The 21,030-nt window shown below is 41.8% G+C and overlaps 3 protein-coding genes across 6 annotated transcripts; 1 reads left to right on the top strand and 2 right to left on the bottom strand.

Annotated features, from left to right (window-relative positions):
- Nucleotides 1–71: 71 nt before the first annotated feature.
- On the bottom strand, nucleotides 72–4,634 carry LOC143011111 (protein SET-like). The gene is made up of 8 exons (XM_076163822.1): nucleotides 4,388–4,634; nucleotides 2,932–2,989; nucleotides 2,706–2,848; nucleotides 2,371–2,474; nucleotides 2,177–2,290; nucleotides 1,881–2,051; nucleotides 1,584–1,703; nucleotides 72–1,018 (listed from the first exon to the last, which is right to left on the bottom strand). The coding sequence occupies exons 1-8, from the start codon at nucleotides 4,455–4,457 to the stop codon at nucleotides 998–1,000; spliced, it is 801 nt and encodes a 266-aa protein (XP_076019937.1). The 5' UTR covers nucleotides 4,458–4,634; the 3' UTR covers nucleotides 72–997.
- Nucleotides 2,406–15,244, top strand: pkn3 (protein kinase N3). 3 transcript variants are annotated; one of them, XM_076163819.1, is made up of 24 exons: nucleotides 2,406–2,491; nucleotides 5,514–5,593; nucleotides 5,963–7,332; nucleotides 9,515–9,776; nucleotides 9,954–10,114; nucleotides 10,297–10,420; nucleotides 10,524–10,672; nucleotides 10,774–10,996; nucleotides 11,091–11,273; nucleotides 11,391–11,500; nucleotides 11,708–11,851; nucleotides 11,977–12,052; nucleotides 12,176–12,332; nucleotides 12,422–12,512; nucleotides 12,672–12,724; nucleotides 12,838–12,904; nucleotides 13,168–13,259; nucleotides 13,379–13,555; nucleotides 13,651–13,713; nucleotides 13,814–13,890; nucleotides 14,036–14,178; nucleotides 14,328–14,435; nucleotides 14,719–14,799; nucleotides 15,038–15,244. In XM_076163819.1, the coding sequence occupies exons 3-24, from the start codon at nucleotides 7,312–7,314 to the stop codon at nucleotides 15,236–15,238; spliced, it is 2,763 nt and encodes a 920-aa protein (XP_076019934.1). In that variant the 5' UTR covers nucleotides 2,406–2,491; nucleotides 5,514–5,593; nucleotides 5,963–7,311; the 3' UTR covers nucleotides 15,239–15,244. The 3 variants fall into 3 exon arrangements, with proteins under 3 accessions (XP_076019934.1, XP_076019936.1, XP_076019935.1); XM_076163820.1 differs by lacking the exon at nucleotides 2,406–2,491 and adding an exon at nucleotides 3,582–3,790; XM_076163821.1 differs by lacking the exon at nucleotides 5,963–7,332.
- A 708-nt stretch (nucleotides 15,245–15,952) lies between these two features.
- Nucleotides 15,953–20,609, bottom strand: zdhhc12b (zDHHC palmitoyltransferase 12b). Of its 2 annotated transcripts, none has more exons than XM_076164272.1 (6): nucleotides 20,089–20,609; nucleotides 19,391–19,530; nucleotides 19,108–19,200; nucleotides 18,263–18,432; nucleotides 17,404–17,981; nucleotides 15,953–17,315 (listed from the first exon to the last, which is right to left on the bottom strand). In XM_076164272.1, exons 1-5 carry the CDS (start codon nucleotides 20,183–20,185, stop codon nucleotides 17,666–17,668), a joined length of 816 nt encoding a protein of 271 aa, XP_076020387.1. In that variant the 5' UTR covers nucleotides 20,186–20,609; the 3' UTR covers nucleotides 15,953–17,315; nucleotides 17,404–17,665. The 2 variants fall into 2 exon arrangements, with proteins under 2 accessions (XP_076020387.1, XP_076020388.1); XM_076164273.1 differs by having other exon boundaries at nucleotides 18,263–18,429.
- Nucleotides 20,610–21,030: the final 421 nt, after the last annotated feature.

The following is a 21,030-nucleotide window of genomic DNA, read 5'->3' as shown; positions in this document are numbered from 1 at the left end:
TAATAGTATTGTAGTGATACCGCACAAGCATATGCAAGTTGTAAGTTAACTCTTACAAACTACACAAAACATCAAGTTTACATGTATTTATTGTAACAAAGCAACTGGTACACTTAATTTAATGCGAAAAAGTTTCCAGTGGACAGGAGAAACAAAGAGAAACACAGACTTCAGAGAGGATTCTAGAGAAGCCTTCTATCTCCCGTTTCAGTGTTAAGTCTAGCTCTAAAGTGTTTTTAATTGTTTATTTAAAAAAAAAAGTAATTTCGAACTGGTGGATGTCTGAAAAAGAAGATATTCAAAATTCTTTAAACACAACTCGAGTTGGTGTCAAACCTCCTCATGCCCGACCGCACCTCTCCATTAAACAGTGTACAATTAACTGTCATACCAAGATATATGCATATCCAAAATACATTTACAATAGCTGAAAGGAACAAGCTGGTGGCTTTATGTCAGTTCCATTAGCAGTAAGTCCACAAGAGGAAAAATGCAACTTCTAGTAAGCCCTGGCAACCTCCACTGGATATATTATAATATACATTTATATATATATATATATATAAAAAGTGGCTAAGGATGCAATGATTATTTATCACTGCACCATGGCTTTTTATTGAACTCACTCCAACAGAAACTGTAATTCCATGTCTTACACAGAAATTGCTATTGGAAGGAATTAACTCTACGTAGGATGACATGCAGAATGCTACAACTTTTTATTTTATTTTTATTGATTTTTTTACTTCTTTTGCATGTCTCTGTAAAAACAAAATAAACAACACATGAAACATCAACTCCCCAGCACCAAATGTTAGACCCGCTGTGTTTGGACTGGTCTTGAGATATGGCATCATGGACAAGCTGTAGCTGCAGAGGAAGAAGGATGCGATGATGAACAGCCAAAGCAAAATGATAAAAAAAAACAAAATGAAGTAATTTTGCTCCCGTGGGTTGTTGGACAGGGGGGGGGAGGAGCAGGAAAGTTGGTGGTCATTTAATCGTCATCACCGTCTTCCTGCAAGAGAAAAAAAAATTCAATAAATTACAATATTGTGGGAAAAGTTCATTTATTTTAGTAATTTAATTCAAAAAGTGAAACTCATTTATTTGAGATTCATCACATTTTGATAATTATGGCCAAGTTCAGTATCTCAGAAACTTTGAATATTGTTAAAGTTCAATATTGTAGCCTCAGGGTGTCTCACTCTAATCAGCTCGCTATCTCAAAACACCTGCTGAGGTTTCCTGAGCCTTTAATTGCTCTCAGTCTGGTTCAGTAGGCGACACAATCATGAGGAAGACGACCAGATTCTAATTTATTGAGCAATTTATTGCTTTCCCCTGGTTTCACCCCTGTCGCCCCAGCCTCCCCTGATCCTCCTTCCACACCCCTTAAAAGCGTCCCGACTCATTTCTAACTCTTCTTGCCAACCGTCCCACAACCGGTCTGCCAAGCTTGGAGGCAATTGGAAAATCACGATGTGCTGTCACATGCATCACTCGTGAGTAGTGCTCGCGACGATGTCGTTAAACCCTCGCATCCGTCACGACGCCCATCTTCTATGTACAACACACTGTACCTCTCCATCCCCATCTTCTTCTTCATCTTCTTCTTCCTCCCCCTCGTCGATATCTTCCAGACCCTCCTCTTCATCATCATCATCATCACCATCACCGTCCTCATCCTCCATGTCCGGGACCTTAGGAAAATTAGGCGTTAAGCATCTTGAATGCCACAATGTGATACTGTTACACATTTATGTTATTGTTATATTTGTTGGGCGATTGCTATTACTAACAAAACTGAACAAGTGTAAAGTGGAGGATTCTGTTCTGTTTGAAAGCATGACTATTTAGAACCTGCTGGTTTGGCCTACCAAGTAGTACTGCAGTGGGTTGGGCCATATGTCATCCTTTATAACCTCTCCCAGCTCGTCTGCGCCTGCATCCGAGTGGTCAGTAAACCAGGTAAAGAAGCTCTCTGGCTCCTCGTGTTGCCTCCTCTTTCCAGCTTTGTTCGGTGTTTGACTTGTGTGCTTTGTCAGGTCCTGTAATGGAAACACATTTAGCGAAAAACACTTTTGATGATATACCATGGTCAGAACATAATGCATTACATAAACCACATGTCATATCTCAACCTGGACGTATGAATTGATAAATGCAAACCCACCTTTCCAGCTTTCCATTTGATTTCAGTCGATTTTGAAGCAGGATCTCCACTCTCGTTCAAATGGAACTCTTTGGAGAGGGCCTTGTTCTCGAAGTATGGATTCTCGTCAAAATACTGAAAGATATCGGTGTCAGCACATCTGGTGCAAAGCAAAACTTTTCATGCACAAAAATTGTGACAACCTGACAACTCACAAAATCTATTCTATATCCAGACTTGATGTCTTCGAACTCAGTGACTTCCACCCTGGACAAGTAGTGAAGAGCTTCCTCGTCCTCCTCTCCCAGAAGAGCTGAAACTGCACAGGCACTGGAGGTTAGTGATCTTTCTCTCACACTCACACACACACACACACACACACACACACACACACACACACACACACACACACACACACACACACACACACACACACACACACACACACACACACACACACACACACACACACACACACACACACACACACACACACACACACACACACACCTATGTATTACAATAGCTTAAGAAAAGAAATGTGTCACACCTTGTGGATGGTTGACAAATGTTGTGACCCAGAAGTTTGGAATTTTGGCTATTAACTCTGACCGCTTCTGAAAAAAGGGCTGACGTAATTTGTTGTACTTCTGCTCGACTTTTAAAATTTCTTCACTGGCCTGTTCATTCAGTCTGTGTGAGAAAAAAGGAAAACAAAATTATAACCATTTCTCCCTGAAGATCTATTCAATGTCGATGCGAGGAAAGCAACATACCTGTCGATTTCATTCTGTACTTCATCAATGTGTTCAATTGCTTCTTGTTGCTCTTTTTCTGAAAAGGATAAACATTTCAAACACGTCAAATAAAAGTGACATTGGTCAATTAACAAGGATATTGCTCAACTGCAGTTAACTGGGGAACAGTGATGGGACATTTTGAGATAGTTTTTTTATACGGAGAGAGGGGGGAAAAGAGAGAGTCCATAGGGGACTCAGCTTGGGAACTGGAGGAACACCGGTTCAAGTCCCCGCAAGGACCAAGAAAGTGGACTGGAAGCTGGAGAGTTGCCAGTTTGCCTCCAAAGCACTGCTGAGGTGCCCTTGAGCAAGGCACCGAAACCCCCAAACTGCTCCAGGGGTCGAGTATCATGGCTGCCCTGCGCTAACCCCTCTGTAATGCATGTGTGTGTGTGTTGTGATATGTAAGAGGGCCACGCAAGACACATTTCAGATGTTTGTGCATGAGATTTGACCCAATAAAGTTTCTTCTTATTCTTCAATATTAAAGCGTTAAATATTCTATTTGCGGATCTTTTACTCCAATGAATTGTGTCACATGACTTTTCCCTGCTCTTTCATTGGTGTTCATCATTCCCCGGCTGCACTTATAGCTGCACCGCGTCTGTTTGTCTGTCAGATCCATGGCCTCGGTCTCCTGCGCTTCCTGTCGCTGCTAAAGGCGGACTGGTTTGAATGCAGACCTTATGGCGTCTATTTGCAGACAAACGTTGACGGCTTCACGCTCTTAAACACATGGAGTCGAGTCCACCACTGGCTCTCTACCCATTTTACTAACACGTTACCGCGCTATATACGTGGACCTGACCGGATGTGTAACCATGCACGCCGCTGAGTAAGGGCTTGTTTACATGTCGACAGCTAACTTACCAACCTAGCTTTAGAGCGCACAATACAAGCTAACAAAACACCTGGACTGACTATTAAAGCTACAGTTCAGTCTACCTTAAGTTAAAGTAAATAGGGTAAATTAGATCAAGTAAATATTGAAGATAGTACTTAACAATAATAATAATAGCAACCAGTCAAGTCGCAGGCGTGCGTTTAAATGAGGAAAACGAAGAACTTCAAACAATTAACACCATTACCACGTCTTACATAATAGCCGAGTGGGAATCACGCTGAATGCATGTTATGATGTGCCTGAACGAGGACAACAGGTCATATCAACTACTAATATGGGCTAAACGCTAGCTAACGCTCATGCCTGCTAAGTAGTTAGCACTTGCTAGCATGTTGCATTGTTACACAGTTCCACGTAATCGCACTCGGCGTCCAGGTGTACACGCAGGCTCAGCGGCATTGCACAATTCCTGCATGTACACCCAACATTTGGCTTCGTGCAACATAACAAACTACTCTGGAAATGACAAAATGGGGAAAGCAAATGAAGATGGCGTTGCACAGGATAACCGCCATTCCTTAACGTTACCAGAGGACTCATCCGCTCCGTCGTGATTGGAATTCTCCTTCCTCGTGACTTTCGCCGCTGAGGCCGACATGGTTCTCGTCCGTCGTTGCTCCTTGGCTAGATTTATCCGTTGAGCGATTTAGAACAGTTCTCTGTGAGGGTGAAAGTTACTTCCACCTTGCATAGAGTGCTTCTCTTCCAGCCCACGATGATGGGAGACGACACACAGCGCGGCTCTGCACGCTTCACTCTCTCGGTCGGCTGGGAAAGAAATTGACGTTGCTCTACTACCGCCTGCTGGTTGGAGTGTGACACTGCAGCATGAGGCACGCGCAGTACTCCAAGTTGTCCGTCAACGTCTCACTCTGTTTAAGAATTTATTGGCCAACCAGCTTAATGTTGATTTACCGCCACCGGCAGAAAATGACGAAAAACACACTGAATAATATTTTATCTACATCTTTCTCTTAAGAAGAAGAAGAAACTTTATTAGGTTAGATCGCATGCAACACGTCATCTGAAATGTGTCTTGCGTGCCCCTCTTACATATGACAACACACGCACACATGCATCACAGAGGTGTTAACGCTGGGCAGTCACAACACGGCGCCCCTGGAGCAGTTTTGGGGGATCGGGGCCTTGCTCGTGGGCACCACGGCAGTGCCCTGGAGGCAAACTGGCAACTCTCCAGCTGCCAGTCCACTCTCTTGGCCCAAGAAATCGTGACGTTATGCCAATCTTAGTGACTGAAGAGGGTGATTGTATTCTCTGCAATGAAGTAGGATATGCTCAACTGTTTCTGGTTGGATACAGTGTGTGGTTAAGACCTGTGTGATCTATTCTCAGACCAGTTAAAATATTTTCTTCGCTTGATTCCATCCCACCATCCTCCCAGTGACAATATTACATCAATGGCTTCCAGTTTTATTGTCATTTTTGTTCAACCATTTCATTAACATTAGTTGAATAGAAGAGTTAACTGTTCACTGACCCAGACGCAGATGAAAACTTATAAAAAATAGACGGTCTGGTTGTGTTACATGCACACAATACAGAAGTAAAACGTACAAACAACAAACAAAGCGTAACTGTCAAACAATTGCCCTTAATGGAAACATGAAAGTGTATGTAAATGTTGTGCTGATAGGACAGCAGAGAGAGACAGAACACTGAGGGAGAAGGCGATGTCGTGCAGCAGAGGATGGAGTTGAGCCAATCACCAGTATGGTATGTGCCTCAACCACTCCCACTCCTTTACTTCAAATCTTTTACTTGTAATTTTGCTCCTCTCTTCTTATCGCAACCATGTTTCCTCTTAATCATTTTGGTATTTATTTTTCTGTTTTCTCAGTGGTATTATCATCTCTTTACTGGGCTGGGCTCTTTTGAATTTTTATGATTTGCATGGATTTGGTTTGTCATATGAGTCATTTTCTTGACACTGGACTTGTAACCCAGCTGCCTAAGTCATTTGTGTTATTATCACTGCTATTGTTTATGTTAACGGATTTATTTAAGAGTTTTCAGTTAAGACAGTGTCACATTAGATCATACTGCTTTACGGCATAGTCACTTCTCATATTAATCCCCTAGCAGGTGCAGCTGGGTCATACAGACACAGAGAGGCGTGTGCGACTGCTGAACCTGCACTGTAACCACACTCCCATCATAGACAATGGTGGCTCTGCGCAAACTCCCACACCTGGAGGCTTAATAGTCTAGGATCAAATAGTGGACATTGAGCCAAAGTCCCACAATACAAATTTCATTGTACCTACTTATAGAGCATTTAGAATTGTCAGCATATTTGGCCTCACAAACAACACAGCTGGTGAAAAGACAGCGTTTTTAAGTGCAATTAAGTTCTTACTGAACAAGCTTGACAGGGAGCTCTAAAGTAGGTTTGTCCCTTCAGCAAGACAGGCTGATCCACAAAATTCCATCATGAATCACTGTCGCTTTCTTCATACTGTAGGATCATCTCTCCAGTTGGAAGAGTTTTTTTTTGTGAAATACTTTTGACACACATATCATAGTTTGAGTTGTGATACTAAAAACACAATCCATCCATATTGTAGGCCGAAGGAACATTGTTCTCTCTCTTCTTGTTTGTGTGTGTCAATACTTGGCAAACAGTGGACCTAAGGCTTCGTTACTATGGTGACACACATTGACACCAGTGGTTTGCCTTAGGCATTGATTTTTATCCGATTACAGCTGATGGAATGATAAATCCTTACACAGATCATATGGATACATTTTTCATCAGAATGAGAATGATTAAGACCCTTGAAATCTCCATTTCCTTTTTAAAACCTTTTATGTTTGTTTGTTTCCGTGTCTTTTTTTAATTTAGAGACACAATTTCCAAAAGTAGGATTTCCTTAAATTAATCAATCAATCAAAACGCCCACTTCTCCTATAAACTCTTCACATCTTAAGTCTGTCTTTAATGTTTGAAGGGCTCACACAGTATATGAAGTGGAACCGGAACCGGAACTGAACAGATTGTGGCACTTATTCTTAGAATTTTTTAATTAGTATTGGTTTAAATCTCGCTCCCTCACTTGCTCTCTCAATTCACTCAGAATAAAAAGCAAATTCATAAATGTAAACGTAATGTAAGGTCAACTCTCCGTTTAGACCTGGATGCATTGTTGCTGCTCATTGGCCGATGCGACAGGTGCATTCCGCGGGTGACAGTGATTGGCTCTCACGGCGCTCCGTCATTGTCGACTACTAACCAATCCGAACTACCGGCCGCTGCCGTCGTTAAGCGTCAAAACTCCAGTTTGACTCGATACAAAGTTGTGCCGAGTTGGTTCAATGAACACAAACACCGCCTATGGGAATTCTGAGAAGATTTGTGGTGTAAGCAGACGCAGGGGTTTCCCATTCCGCTGTGCGTGGAAGTTCCAACCGGCAGAGAGAAGCTCACAGCCACCATGTCAGGTTTAACACTCCAGGTAAAATGATTCGAATGCCGACGCTTGTCTGTAAGTGCAGTAAATATGAAGTGACGTTAGGAGTGAACAGTGTGACTAGACTTTAGTGCTTTATAATCCTACCTTGTCAAACAAACAGGCGCACTAGCTTTTCCTGTTTGTCTTGTTTCCTTCTCGTAGTTCCCTCTGCCCTATTTATGGTCACAACAGCTAAAAGCTATCATGTTCAGCAATAACTGCTGAAATAGTAGTAATAATAAAAATAAAAATAATTAACTCCAGCCTGGAGTGCCATTGAAGTTAGTAATGTGCCAGTCAGGGAAAATACGGACTGGTTTGTAATGAGATTTTATCAGATAATGAAAAGCATGTTCTTTTTTTAAGCCCATTCCAAAAATTCGCTGCTTAACAAAAAGCATTCATTTAGTAGTTTGTTAATTAGAAACACCCTAATCGTCATTTCTATATGGCCCCTCCTCGTGTGAGATACACCTATGATGTGGTGCATTTTGATGTGATTTTATTAAGATATACAGGGTGTCAGGTAGGGAGGTAGGGACCAATCTGTTGTGCATGACGTCATGCTCGAGCAATGTTTTGCAATCGATGTTGTTTGAAGCGATTTCATTGGCTGTCTCTGTGTGTTCACCTGAATGATCTCTAGGTGTTACTTGAAATGCAAAGATTCGTATGAGTCATCATCATTATGCTCATTTATCAACGGCTAAAGTGCAAACATTTGTTGGAACGACATCTGAAAAGGGAGAATTTCTTATTTTATTGAATTGCAAATGGGGTATTGTGGGGTTTTTAAACATGATACCTGCTCATATCAAAACTGAACAGTACCATCAAGGAAATGCATCATTAAGTGCCATATTCTTCTTTCGGCTGCTGCCATCTGTCTCTATCTCTCACTGTCCTCTGGATCTTCCTCTGTTGCGCCACCCACCTGCATGTCCCCCCTCACCACATCCACATCTCTTCCTTGGCCTTCATCTTTTCCTCTTGCCCGGCAGCCTCATCTTCAGCATCCTTCTCTCGAAATACTCAACATCTCTCCCCTGCACATCTCAGTACAACCTCTCTCGCTTTGTCTCCAAACCTTCTAACGACTGAAATGCTTATTCCTAATCCCGTCAATCTCGTCACTCCCAACAAAAATCTTAGCGTCTTCATAACACTTCTTATCCTGTAAGCATGTCTGAGGACAAAGATCTGTGTCCAAAGAGAATGTCTACCCTCTGTTTTGACCAAAAACGGGAGACATTGTCTAGTTTATTGTTGTTGATCTGTTGCTGGTGTATATATCACAACTACTTGTACATTTTGGGAGGGTCCTCTCTGATATTTGTGCTTAGTTTGGATTTAAATTTGAAATCCCTTTTTTGTCTTGTGTGCATAGAAGTGTGCATTTAACTGTACTTTCTAATGTGCGCTTACAAACAGTGTTGGGCTCTAAAGCTTACATAATTATACAGTATTGATGTTTTCAACCTAGCAAAGTGATTTCATCAAACTAATGTGATGTATTGGATGATGTCGTCCAATACATCAGTTGAAAAAGTGATGTCATCTAAACTAACCTAATGCCATCAAAACTAGCAAAGTTTACACAATGACATCACATTTATAATCCACTAAATTACACACATATATATCAGAATGATGAATTAATCATCTAATTTTTCTTTAGCTCTTACATTCCAGCCCCTAATTGGTTGGTTGGGAACAATAAGCAATTATCGACATTTAAACATTAAGAGCCAGACATTCATTTTCCAAATCGTCTTTCTTACTCTTATCTCCTTGCATTGCCTGAGGGAATGCTGGGCTGGGAGCTAATAACACCTAAATAATTAGGGGTTTGAAGCTCAAGATTGTTCGGTTCTGCTCATCTGAGACACTCGTGAGCAGCCTGTTGTTAATGATGCTCTTGTCTGCAAAACAAATACATTTATTTGTGGATACCAAAAGATGTTCTAATGTCAACATTTTTGGGAGAAATGGTCTTTTATTAAAACAAATGCAAGAGGCCACGATTTGGTCCAAATGTGTCCAAGGAAATCCAAACAATTTCTAGGACCCAGATGAGACAGACTGAACTTATACAGTCTTGAACTACAATGATTATTCTATTGTGAATCATGCTTAGGTTTAGTCAAAGTTAATTGTCTTGTGTGTCTGTGTGGTGTACTTGCAGGGCCTGGATGAAGCGGATATTCTTGACCCGGAGTTTCAGCAGCGTTTGGAAGGTGCCCGTACTCTTCTGAGGCAGGAGATCCAAAGGGAGCTGAAAATCAAAGAGGCAGCGGAAAGGCTCCGCCAGGTTGTGACAAACCGTAAGAGCGCTGCCGATGTGGAGGGCCAACTCAAGGCCTCAACTCGTAAGCTGGAGCAGCTGCACTGGGAGCTGCAGGAACTCAATGCAAGATCTATGACCAAAGTAAAGGGCAGCACCACAGGTAGCCAAAACAGGAAAGATCGTAAGGCGCTTCAAAAACAAATGTGAAATTGCAGGATGAATTTAATCCTGTATGTTCTACGAATATACAGACATGTTCATGTACCGTAGGTTGTCCGAAGGAATTGCATGTGAAGATCTTTGAAAGTTAACTCTTGTTTTTACTCATGTTGCTCAGAGGTTGAAGACAATAAGTCACCAGACTCATGTCAGTGGGAAGAGGCGACATCACCACTATCGATCCATGTCAGAACCCTGAAGAAACAGCTTACCATGGAGACCAAAGTCAAACAGGGAGCTGAGAACATCATCCAGACTTACACCAACAGCTCAGTGAAGGTGTGCTCTGCTCCCATTATACTGAAGGCATATGGGGCTAGTTTACAACGCACAAATACAAACCTCCTTATTTTCCATTTCCGTCCTTTCTCTCAGCTACATTCATTGACGCTGCACACTGTTATAACATTACATAACTGTGTTTAATGTGGTCTTTGGTTGATGGTTTGATTTACCTGCAGGACAGGAAATTACTATCTACAGCCCAGCAGATGTTGCAGGACAGTCGAACCAAGATTGAACTCCTACGCATGCAGATTGTCAAAGTCAGCCAAGCCAGAGAAGGGGAACGCGACACTACAGATGGTAAAAAAAAGATTCCCTCTGTCTTTCTAAATAGAAAAAAAAGAGGTGTTCAAGTACTCAGAATAAGAATAAAGTGATGTTGGGTACAAATATCTGTCCACAGGTCTCCCTGTGGGGATGATCACTCCTCTAGAGCTGCGGGTCCCCGAACTCATGCATCACCTGAAAATTGAATCAGCAGTTGTCGAGGGGGCCAAAAATGTGGTGAAGCAGCTTGGTGGACGCAAGGTCCAGGACCGCATAGTGGCAGAGGTAGCTATGAACTGGAAACAGTCCCTCAGTCACATTGCATAGGAGATGCTGGATTTGAGCATCTGGATGTATGTTTGTAAGGCTTCTGTTTAATGTTTCAGGCCCAGGAGAGGATGCAAGAGTCCTCTCAGAAGGTGGATCTGTTACATCTCTCCCTGGAGAGGTGTATGGCTGAGCTGCCTCTGGATCATCCCCAACATGCTGCCATCAAGCAGGAACTCAAGTCGGGGACGTCGTCGTTTTGCAGTGGCACATCAAAGAAGCACTCCAGCTCTCCTTCCTCCTCTTTCTCTTCCTCCTTATTCAAGCCAGCCAGTCTTACAGGTCGCCAACCCAATCATAATCTCAACTGAATTGCTTTATGTTATGTATTTTTGTGTGTGTGTTTAGACTGAGTGTTTACGCTGCATTTCTCCAGGTCGTTTGGAGGTGTGTTTGATGGGCTGCCAAGACCTGTTGGAGAGCGTTCCAGGCCGCAGTCGTGTCTCCAATTTCTCAACCCCCCCTGCAAGCCAGTCAGATGGAAGGTCGTTGAGGATAAGAGCTGGACTATCAGGACGCAGTGCCAGTGGCAAAACCTCAAAGGCTGATGAACTGTCCAGTAATTTCAGTTCTACTATACATCTATTGTACTGCATGATTAACACGTATGGTGATTAACCTTCCCTCCCACATCATATACCAGTTTGTACCTTTGTGTTTGCTTTGTTTGTGTCAGCTGAGATAAGTGCAGTGCTGAAGGTGGACAACAGAATAGTGGGGCGCACACACTGGAGACCGCTGGGAAAAGAGGCCTGGGCCCAGAGCTTCAGCATTGAACTGGAACGGGTCAGTTGCTTTAATTTCAGCAAACATCACAATTCATCACGCAAAATATTCCAAGGTGATTGGTGCTAGACAAAAGGGCTCCAACCAACCAATCAATCAACCTTCGCTACTATATTTTCTTCCTTGCATGTAAATAAGCTGAAAGTCAGACCCATCATGTACTGTATTTGTTTGTTTGTCACGTGGTGTTTATTCTCCATGGCCCAGTCTAGAGAGCTGGACATTTCTGTGTATTGGAGGGACTGGAGGGCCTTATGCGGGCTGAAGTTCCTGCGGTTGGAGGACTTCCTGGATAACAAGCGGCATGGCATGTGTCTCCACCTGGAGCCTCAGGGCCTTCTCTTTATTGAGGTTCTCACTCACACCTCTCACAGCTCATGTATCACTCATACATACAGCAGATCAGTCCTACATGTCTACACATAGACATCAGATCAAACATCGTGTTGTTAATTGAGCCCTCTCTTCATCCTCAGGTGACTTTTATCAACCCTGTTATTGAGCGGCGCCCCAAAATCCAGAGGCAGAGGAGAATATTCCCTAAAGAAAAAGGTAGCAACAGATATTGTTAATTTATCGCATCTTGGATCTTCTCTGTCTTTTTCTTTTTGGATGTGAAGCGCCTCCACTTTATGGTTCTCATTTGATCTGATTGGATTCCATTTCTCTCCACAGGGAAGAACTTCCTGCGTGCTGCCCAGATGAACATGAACTTTGCCACATGGGGCCGTCTGATGATGAGCATTCTGCCTCCCTGCAGCTCCCTGGAGCCCATGAGCCCTCCGTTAGCGCCCCCTCTGCCTGCACCCACAGCCAGCCAATCGCCCGCAGGGTAAAGCTCTCTACACAGCATTAAGGGAGTGAAAGCAACATCAATGTAGAATGTTGGCAGTAAAATCTACTCTTTACTTGGTCTGTCAGAGAAACTTCTGTGGTGAATCTGGATTTTACTGAAGAACATTCCATCAGGTCCTCACATCATGGTGGGAAGACGCCAATGAACACTCCACTGGTGAGCAAAGTCTCGTCTGTCAATAGCAAATGCTTTTACTCATGCCTGCAAAACACATTGGTACCAGAAAAATGTTTCATTTGTAATCTAGGCCCTAGATTACAAGTCGGTTGACATGTTAGTACAGATGTATTATCTGTCTGTTTGACTCTGAACCAGTCTGAAACAGGGAACAAGAGCTTTAAGTCCAAAGGTCAACACTCGTCCCCACAGTAAGTCATTCTGAACAGCCAGATATTCAATGAGTAAATAACCTGATCAGCCTTATCTGCTCCATTTAATATTAGTATAATATTTATGCACTTCTCTTTTCTCTCTGCTGCAGGTTAGATGGCCTACAGATGGAAGACTTCAAATGTATCTCAGTCTTGGGAAGAGGTCACTTTGGAAAGGTAAACATGTTATCATTCACAATGTCCCACAACACACAAGTGTACCGTTACATAAAGGCACTGGAACCTTCAAACAGTGCCTTGTTTAAGGTTTCAGACCCATTGACTTCATTTAGTAAACAACTACAAATATAGGAGCCTGATTTGGCATTAATTGCTAACTATGTCTTATTAGCAGTGGGAACTTTTGATCAGGAAAAACATGTTTGACTACACACTTGTGAAACGAGGGTGTGTATCATCATATTTGTAACTGCTCCAAGGTGCTGTTAGCAGACTATAAGAAGTCGGGCAAACTGTACGCCATCAAAGCCCTGAAGAAAGCAGACATTGTGACGCGCGATGAAGTTGACAGGTGAGAAACTCCAGAGCTCCTCGCTATGAAATCTGTTATAAGTCATTAGGAACAGCTGTGGTGACAGTGGAGTCTGTATCTATGACACTCATCTCTCTGTAAAAACACCTTGTTGCCAGCCTCACATGCGAAAAGAGGATTTTTGAAGTCATCAACGCTTCACAACACCCCTTCCTGGTGAACCTGCACGGCTGCTTCCAGACCGCAGACCACGTGTGCTTCGTGATGGCGTACTCCCCTGGAGGCGACCTCATGAAACACATTCACACCAACATCTTCAGCGAGAGACGGACCAGGTTAGTGTGTGTGTGTCACGCTGACAGAAGCAACGCCAACATCAACTGTTTAGTCTGCGAATCATCTCCAGTTGTCCGTCTTTGTCTTTTTGAAGGTTTTATTCTTCCTGCGTGCTGCTGGGGCTGGAGTTTCTCCACCGGAACAAAATAGTTTACAGGTGAGTTGTTTCTGCCATCACTGAATCAATTAATGGCCGCTTCATTGTAGCTTCTCTCTATTTCAATTTCGCTCTCTCTTTTTGTCCATCTGTTTCTTAGAGATCTGAAGTTGGATAATCTTCTCATGGACACGGATGGCTTTGTCAGGATTGCAGACTTTGGCTTGTGCAAGGAAGGTAAAAATAAAATGCCTTCATCTATTGACGATTGATTATACTAGGAATCAACCTTGTGTTCGTCTCAACAATGTAATAGCTGTGCTGTGCGTCCATATGATGGCGAGTAAAGCCGTATTGTCTGCACTCAATCTGTGTACTGCAGGTATGGACTACGGGGATCGCACCTCCACATTCTGTGGCACACCTGAGTTTCTGGCTCCGGAGGTACTGACAGACAACAACTACACCCGCAGTGTGGACTGGTGGGGTCTGGGGGTCCTCATCTATGAGATGCTGGTGGGGGAGGTCGGTATAAAAGTTTAACTTAAACAGAATTACAGTGTGTACATTAACATATTTCCTGTGGTTGGGTGCACCTCCAAAGAGAACTGGTTTATGTCAAAGTTCAAGCAGTGGAATACAATAAACGTTGCTGTCATTTTCTTCTCTTTTAGTCGCCCTTCCCTGGTGATGACGAAGAGGATGTTTTTGACAGCATTGTCAATGATGAAGTGCACTACCCTCGCTTCCTGTCTCCTGAGTGTGTGTCCCTTATTCAAAAGGTTGTCTTCCTAGCAAATATATTTGAAAAATCCATATGACAAAAGACTTATTATTAATATTATTTGCCCTTGAAACTGAGGAAAGTAATTGGCAGCCTCCATTCCTTATTCCACATTGAATAGAAGTTACATTTGCTTCTGCATTTTCGATGTAACATATTATGTCCAATATCAAAACACGTCAGTGGAGCCATGAGCTGAGCATGTAGTAAGTAAGTGTGTAGTGCTAGACGCAGCATAACAGCCTCATAACATCACCATGTTTCACATCTCTGTGTTTTAGCTGTTGAAGAAAGATCCTAACCTCAGGCTCGGCGGTGGAAAACACGATGCAGCGGAGATCAAGACACACAAATTCTTCCAGGTCATTATCCAACTGACGAAATGATTTCAAACCTGCGTAATGAAGACCAAACTACTGCACAATTTGTATCTCCAAGATTCTAAATGTTTCCACTCTCAAATATGTATATAACATTCAAATATATTTAATCAGTTCTAGCAACCAAACTATTTAGCATATACAAAGCACTGCAAGTTACATGAAGGCAGGATTCCCTCAGTATACTTCCTGTGTAGATTCATCTCTTGTATGTTGACAGGGGATGGACTGGGAAGCTCTCCTGGCCAAGAAGGTGAAGCCTCCATTCCTCCCAGTGATCAAGGCACCGCAGGATGTGAGTAACTTTGACGAAGAGTTCACTCGCCTTAGGCCAGTCCTCACCCCACCACAGACGCCTTCCCACCTCACTGCCGAGCAACAAGCGGTGTTTGCCGACTTTGACTTCTCTTTCATGAGCTGACCTCAACCTTGACACGCCGACACACAAGTGAACCTCAGTATAAACTTGTCTGATTGAACAGACGGGTGACACCTCTACATTACCGACTCTTCACTACTGAAGCCTACCTATTGCAACACTGACATCCTTTTTGTCAATCTGTCACTCTTTGACTGACATTTTTGTTCATTTCCTCTCCCACATTTGGTTTAGAAACATTTAGACTATGTGGAACTTTTGATTCCTGCACTCTCACAACTTTTAAAAGACCAAAATATAAAACTAATGTGTATGAATGATTTAACCCGTGCAATAATGTCTCTTTTTATAATCAGTGATATTCAGAATGTCAGCACTTATGACACAATCGCCTCAATCACAAGTACTACATTGTATATCATTGTGATGTTCATTCATTTGAATCTTTGTCTACTACTAAGTAAAATCTTTGTCATGTATCATAGGTTGTCTTCATTGTCAATATACTAGACATTGATACTTTACAGCCAAATTGGTAATTTAGTTGTTTTTTTAGTTGTTGTTAAGACATATTGTACCTGTATCATGAAGGTGGTTATAAAACAAATCAGCCTGTATAATATAAGTGAATATGTTTGTATACAGGTGCAGCTCAATGAATTAGAATATCGTGGGAAAGGTTCATTTATTTCAGTTATTCAATTCAGAAAGTGAAACTCTCATATATTATAGATTCATTACACACAAAGAGAAATATTTCAAGCCTTTATTAGTTTTAATTTATATGATTATGGCTTACAGCTCATGAAAACCCCAAGTTCAGTATCTCAGAAAATGTTAATATTGTGAAAAAGTTCAATATTGTAGCCTCACAGTGTCTCACTCTAATCAGCTCATTAACTCAAATCACCTGCTGAGGTTTCCTGAGCCTTTAATTGTCTCTGTCTGGTTCAGTTGGCGACACAATCATGGGGAAGACGACCAGAATCTAATGTATTGAGCTGCACCTGTATATTGGACAAACACTGGGCAGGAAGGCTTCTTCAAACTTCATTTATTGAGTATACAGTATTTTCAAACTAGTAAAAAAACATTGTATGACAGTATTGCATATTATTTCAGGACACAATATAAATTACATGATAACTGATAAACCAGATCAATACATTAAATTCACCATAGTTATTGCTCTCTTCCAGGTTTACTACTTACTGTCCAAAGTAGATGTATTGCACTCAAAAGCTTTCTACTCAGAACGAGTGACACTCCTACAACTGACATACTCTAATGCCATTTATTTTACAAAATATATATATTTATAAATATATATACAGTATAAAATCCATTGAAACAAGTTTCATTGAAAATCAGCACATTTCTCACACTACTTTCCGTATAAATAAAAAATAAGAAATTCTATCAAACTGGCTTTCAACTCAAAGTTGTAGGTAAAGCCGTTGGACCCTAGGTCACTACTTCAACTCTTCATGGTGGGGAAACACTGATAACATGGCAACCACTGAACAAGATGTGTGTAAAACAAGCATTAATCAATCCAATCAATCAATTATGTACAAGATATATTCAAAGTTAACGTCACAATCCAGTAACAGTCAATCAGCCATGTTTACCACAGAGCTATGACAGTAAGACTAGCATGTCATTAGTGCTCACACCTTACACACATTTATAACTTCATCTAGAGCACCCAAATCAGGCAAAGTCAAATGAAGTTAAGCGTGTGCAGAAATGATGGGTCATTTCCTGTTTTCCATCCATATTGGTTCTGTACTGTAGTAGTGGCTCTGAAGAATAGTTGGAATAAAGAAACCAAGTGGAGGTGGCACCCTATTTTGTGTGATCTTCCAGCCTCGATACAACATTACTCCATTACAAGTCAAATGTACTCATTCAAATATGCATTTTTTAACATTTAGCCACTGGATGGCAGAAGAATACCAAACAAAGTTCGAACATTATTGCTTTAAACAAGTTGTTTGTGTTTACGGATTGGACACACCCATGTCAAGGGTATGTTTAGATTGATGTTAGTTTTGTGTGCTTGATAGATAAAGTTCAGAGCTTATTCTGATGGATTGTTCATTTTGATGTTGGTTCCCTGGATGAGTAAGACATGTACCATAACAACTTGTGAAGGATTTCCTGCCCCCTCGTGGTCAAATATTGGTTATTGCAGCTTCAATTACAGTACTTAAAAAATATCTTCTTCTCTTAAGTAAGAAATAAACATTTGAGTGGAAAATGTAGGGATTACCGGACCAAACAAAGGAGAAAAGTTAAAAGAGAATGTTGCAGAATTATTGTACAACACAAATGCCTATAAATAGGTCAACTGACACATGCTTGTTTTTTACTCCCCTCCCGCTTAAGGTCAAGTGTTATCCCTCAATGCACCTCACTGCACAATTTCTTGGATAGAAATAGGACAGATGTTTGTTCGTTAGCTTTCTAAACCTGGTCGCTGCCTTCCCTGAAGTAAACCTGCTCCCATACCACCGTGCCCCAAACGCAGAAGAAACCCCAAAGGTTGCTCAAGGTGCCACGGTCGAAGGGGTTTTCATCTGTGCCGCAGTGTTTGAGGTAGGAGATTCGGTGTCGGGACATGAACTCCCAGGTGGTGGTGTTGAGAGAAACCAGGTAGAGGTGTGAGCCCAGCAATAGCAGCACGATCAGCGAGAGCACAGCCATTACCACCACCACGGCCAGCAGCACGCCATTGGTACGTAGCCACAGCTGTGAGGTGGGTGTGTAACCGAAGCCCGTCCTGAGGAGACAAGTACATCAGGATTTTGCTTCTCAGGGTTTTGAGATTATCACAGAATATGTCAGTTTCCATCATAGCTATCCATTAAAAAATCTTGTGGTCAGCCAGCAGACAATCTGACATAATTAACCATCGATCACCATTTAGATGTGTATTGTATACTAATAGGACGGCCAACACAGCAGTCAGCGATTCCAAATGCCCCTGCCAACTGCTGTGGCCTTCCATTTGGCTGCCAGCTACATCGGCCCCTATAATAAATGACCATTTTCTTTACTCACCAGGCTATATGCAGCCCCCACAGCAGCACCAACAGCTGGACCCCCAGGTAAAGCACAAACCAGCGGTGGTTCCTCTCACCCACACAGTTTTCAATCCAGGGGCAGTGATGGTCGTAACGCCGAACGCAGTGCAGACATGTCTGGCAGTGCTTTGATCTCATTGGCTGCTGCTTGAGATAAAGATGATTGTAATTTAGAAGTTTACTCTCAGTGGGCAATCGTTTTCCCCCGGGGGCCACATAAGAAAACCAGATTGTTGTAATGGGCTGAACATACTTAACCTCTAATTCTATCATTAGAATTAGATTAAAAAAGATTAAAAGGTTTAATTTAACTTCTCACTGTTTCTCAAACTTTCATTCACAGGGTTGTCTCTTATAATGTACAGGTAAAATTTGAAGATGGTGTGTATTAACAGAAATCAAAGCAATATCTTATTGTTCACACAGAGCTAAATTGAGGTCACTGTGAAACACAGTGTTGTGTATTCATTTGAAGTTATAGGGGTTGTGTGACTGAGCTGATACACAACCCATTTGTCATTCTATACTGCTGAGGGATCCCTTCACAACCTCAAGTGTCAATTTTCAGACATGTTCACAACACAGGGGCAAACAGTAGCAAAGGCATGTTCACACACAGGTGTCACTGTGTTAGGTTCAGGCAAACAGTTGCAGTGGGACAAATAAGCATTTCAGATAACAACAGCACGAGAAAGAGCAAGAAAGAAATGTGTTTGTGTATGAATGTACAGTATATAAATATACTTTAAGAATTAATGAGTTTTGACAGAATGTAAGAAATTATGGTATTTTTGAGTTGTGTTCAGGTAAATGGCACCGTACCTGAAGCAGACAGTGGCCACAACGGCGCTGTCGCAGAGATTTAGTGGTGGGTGGGATCATGTCGTGGTGCTCCTCAGTCACACCAAGCATGAACTGGAACAACACAGAAGGCAAACTATTCAAGACTGAACATTTCATATATATAAGTGTGCGTGAGGTTTTTGTTCTTTCACCTCCACACCTGTACTTTCTGTTCCATAGCAACAAAAGAGTACACAACGATCCCAACAATCATGTATGTCATTTGTGATATGACTAATGACAATAACAACTGTATTATCACCTGCAAATCACTCTCGTCAGACAGAATAAAGCCTGGGTCCATCAGGGAAACAGCAAAGTACAGCAACACAGACACCAGGACCATCAGCACAAAGAGCACAGGCTGGACAAGCTGGCCTGTCTCCTCCTGCTTCCTCAGCTCTGTGTCCAAAACAGAGGCAGAAATAAAAGAAATCACAACACCATGATGTCACCCTACAAGAAACACTCCAGGGTTTTGGGCCAAGACAATGAGAGCGTAAAGACTATTATGATGCATTTTGGATTTGCAATTGGGCTTAATCTTGTGGATTAGGTTGTTATACAGTACAGCAGTGCAGACAAATACCATAAGTTCATCATCCTTTTGTCTACAAAAGAGTTGGAGGGTATCACCAGGACAAATTCAGTGCACAAACTATCCCTTTACGCAGACGACCTCCTGTTACACGTCTCAAACCTCAGTCTCATCCGGGTCATCATCGGGTGTTGATGATGGAATTACGTTAGTGTTCCAAAATAAAGCTTAGTGTGTACAAGGTCTGCATAATTAAGTAGCGAAGTAATTATACTGAAAGTGTTACACCAGAGTTTCCAGGACTGTGTTTTCTTTGTGAAATCGGGTAAAGGGTAAATTTGACTGGACTAGCTTTCAAATTAAGATAGAAGATAACACTTTCAGTTTCAATCTAAGACATTTCACGCGTGTGACGGGCTTACCTGTGTCATGTAGGAAGAGAATCAGGGTGATGACCCATGTTAGCATAACATGTGCAGTTCTTACCAGATACCCTGAGCCAAACACATTTTTGAACATGGTCCTAACATGTTAACGCATCCATCGCTATTTACAATGGATTAACTCACGACATAAACGCGAATGTCTGAGCAAACGTTAATGATAGAATTATATCTACTGTGCTGGGGTACGAATGTAACGATTGTAATATCAAAACAGGCTCAACATGACAGGTGTCCGAACGCAGCGCCGTCGTCGGGAGTTTTTAGATAACGGTCCAACATAAACGTACAGCCATTGTGACAGTCTGTGCGCGTCTGTAACATTCGCGTTACATATCTGTTGCTATGCGTGACTGAAGGAAGAGACTGGATTAAATATGCGTCAAAACGACATTAACGAATGTTATTAAGTCGTGCGTAAAATAAATCGTCTGTTCGCAGCGTTAAATTTGTTTATTATGACTGTTCCTTTACGACGAGCGCGCGTCACGTGATCAACAAGGCGTAGGGCGGGCAAGTTTTTTTTTAAAAGTACAACTTTATTTACAATTCTGACCCGATTTTCAGCCGACGATAAAGGCAAATTGTTGCTTTAATGATGATTTTAGTTTACAATACACTGTAAACATACATGTCACGCCAGGGGATTTTTTGTTTTTTTAATGAATTTACAAAACAAAAATCATATCAGTACATTTCTAAACAACAGAACATTTATGTCATGATTATGAAATCATACAGGATTTGTAGCAGTGCTTATTATGTAAAAAAAACATCCATTAATGTAGATTAGTTGTCATTTTTAAAAATCTAACATGGAATTATCCTGAAATAATAGCATTTTCATTGTTTACGCCACATAAACAGAGATTGTGTTTGAGAATGTATTCTATTTGATTGAAGGAACTACAGGTGCAAGAA

The sequence above is a fragment of the Genypterus blacodes genome, unplaced genomic scaffold, assembly GCF_046128005.1.
Source record: "Genypterus blacodes isolate CSIRO-AG114 ecotype Tasmania unplaced genomic scaffold, CSIRO-AGI_Gbla_v1 ptg000133l_1, whole genome shotgun sequence".
Taxonomy (NCBI): Eukaryota; Metazoa; Chordata; class Actinopteri; order Ophidiiformes; family Ophidiidae; genus Genypterus; species Genypterus blacodes.
This window is presented reverse-complemented; position numbering and strand designations above follow the sequence as displayed.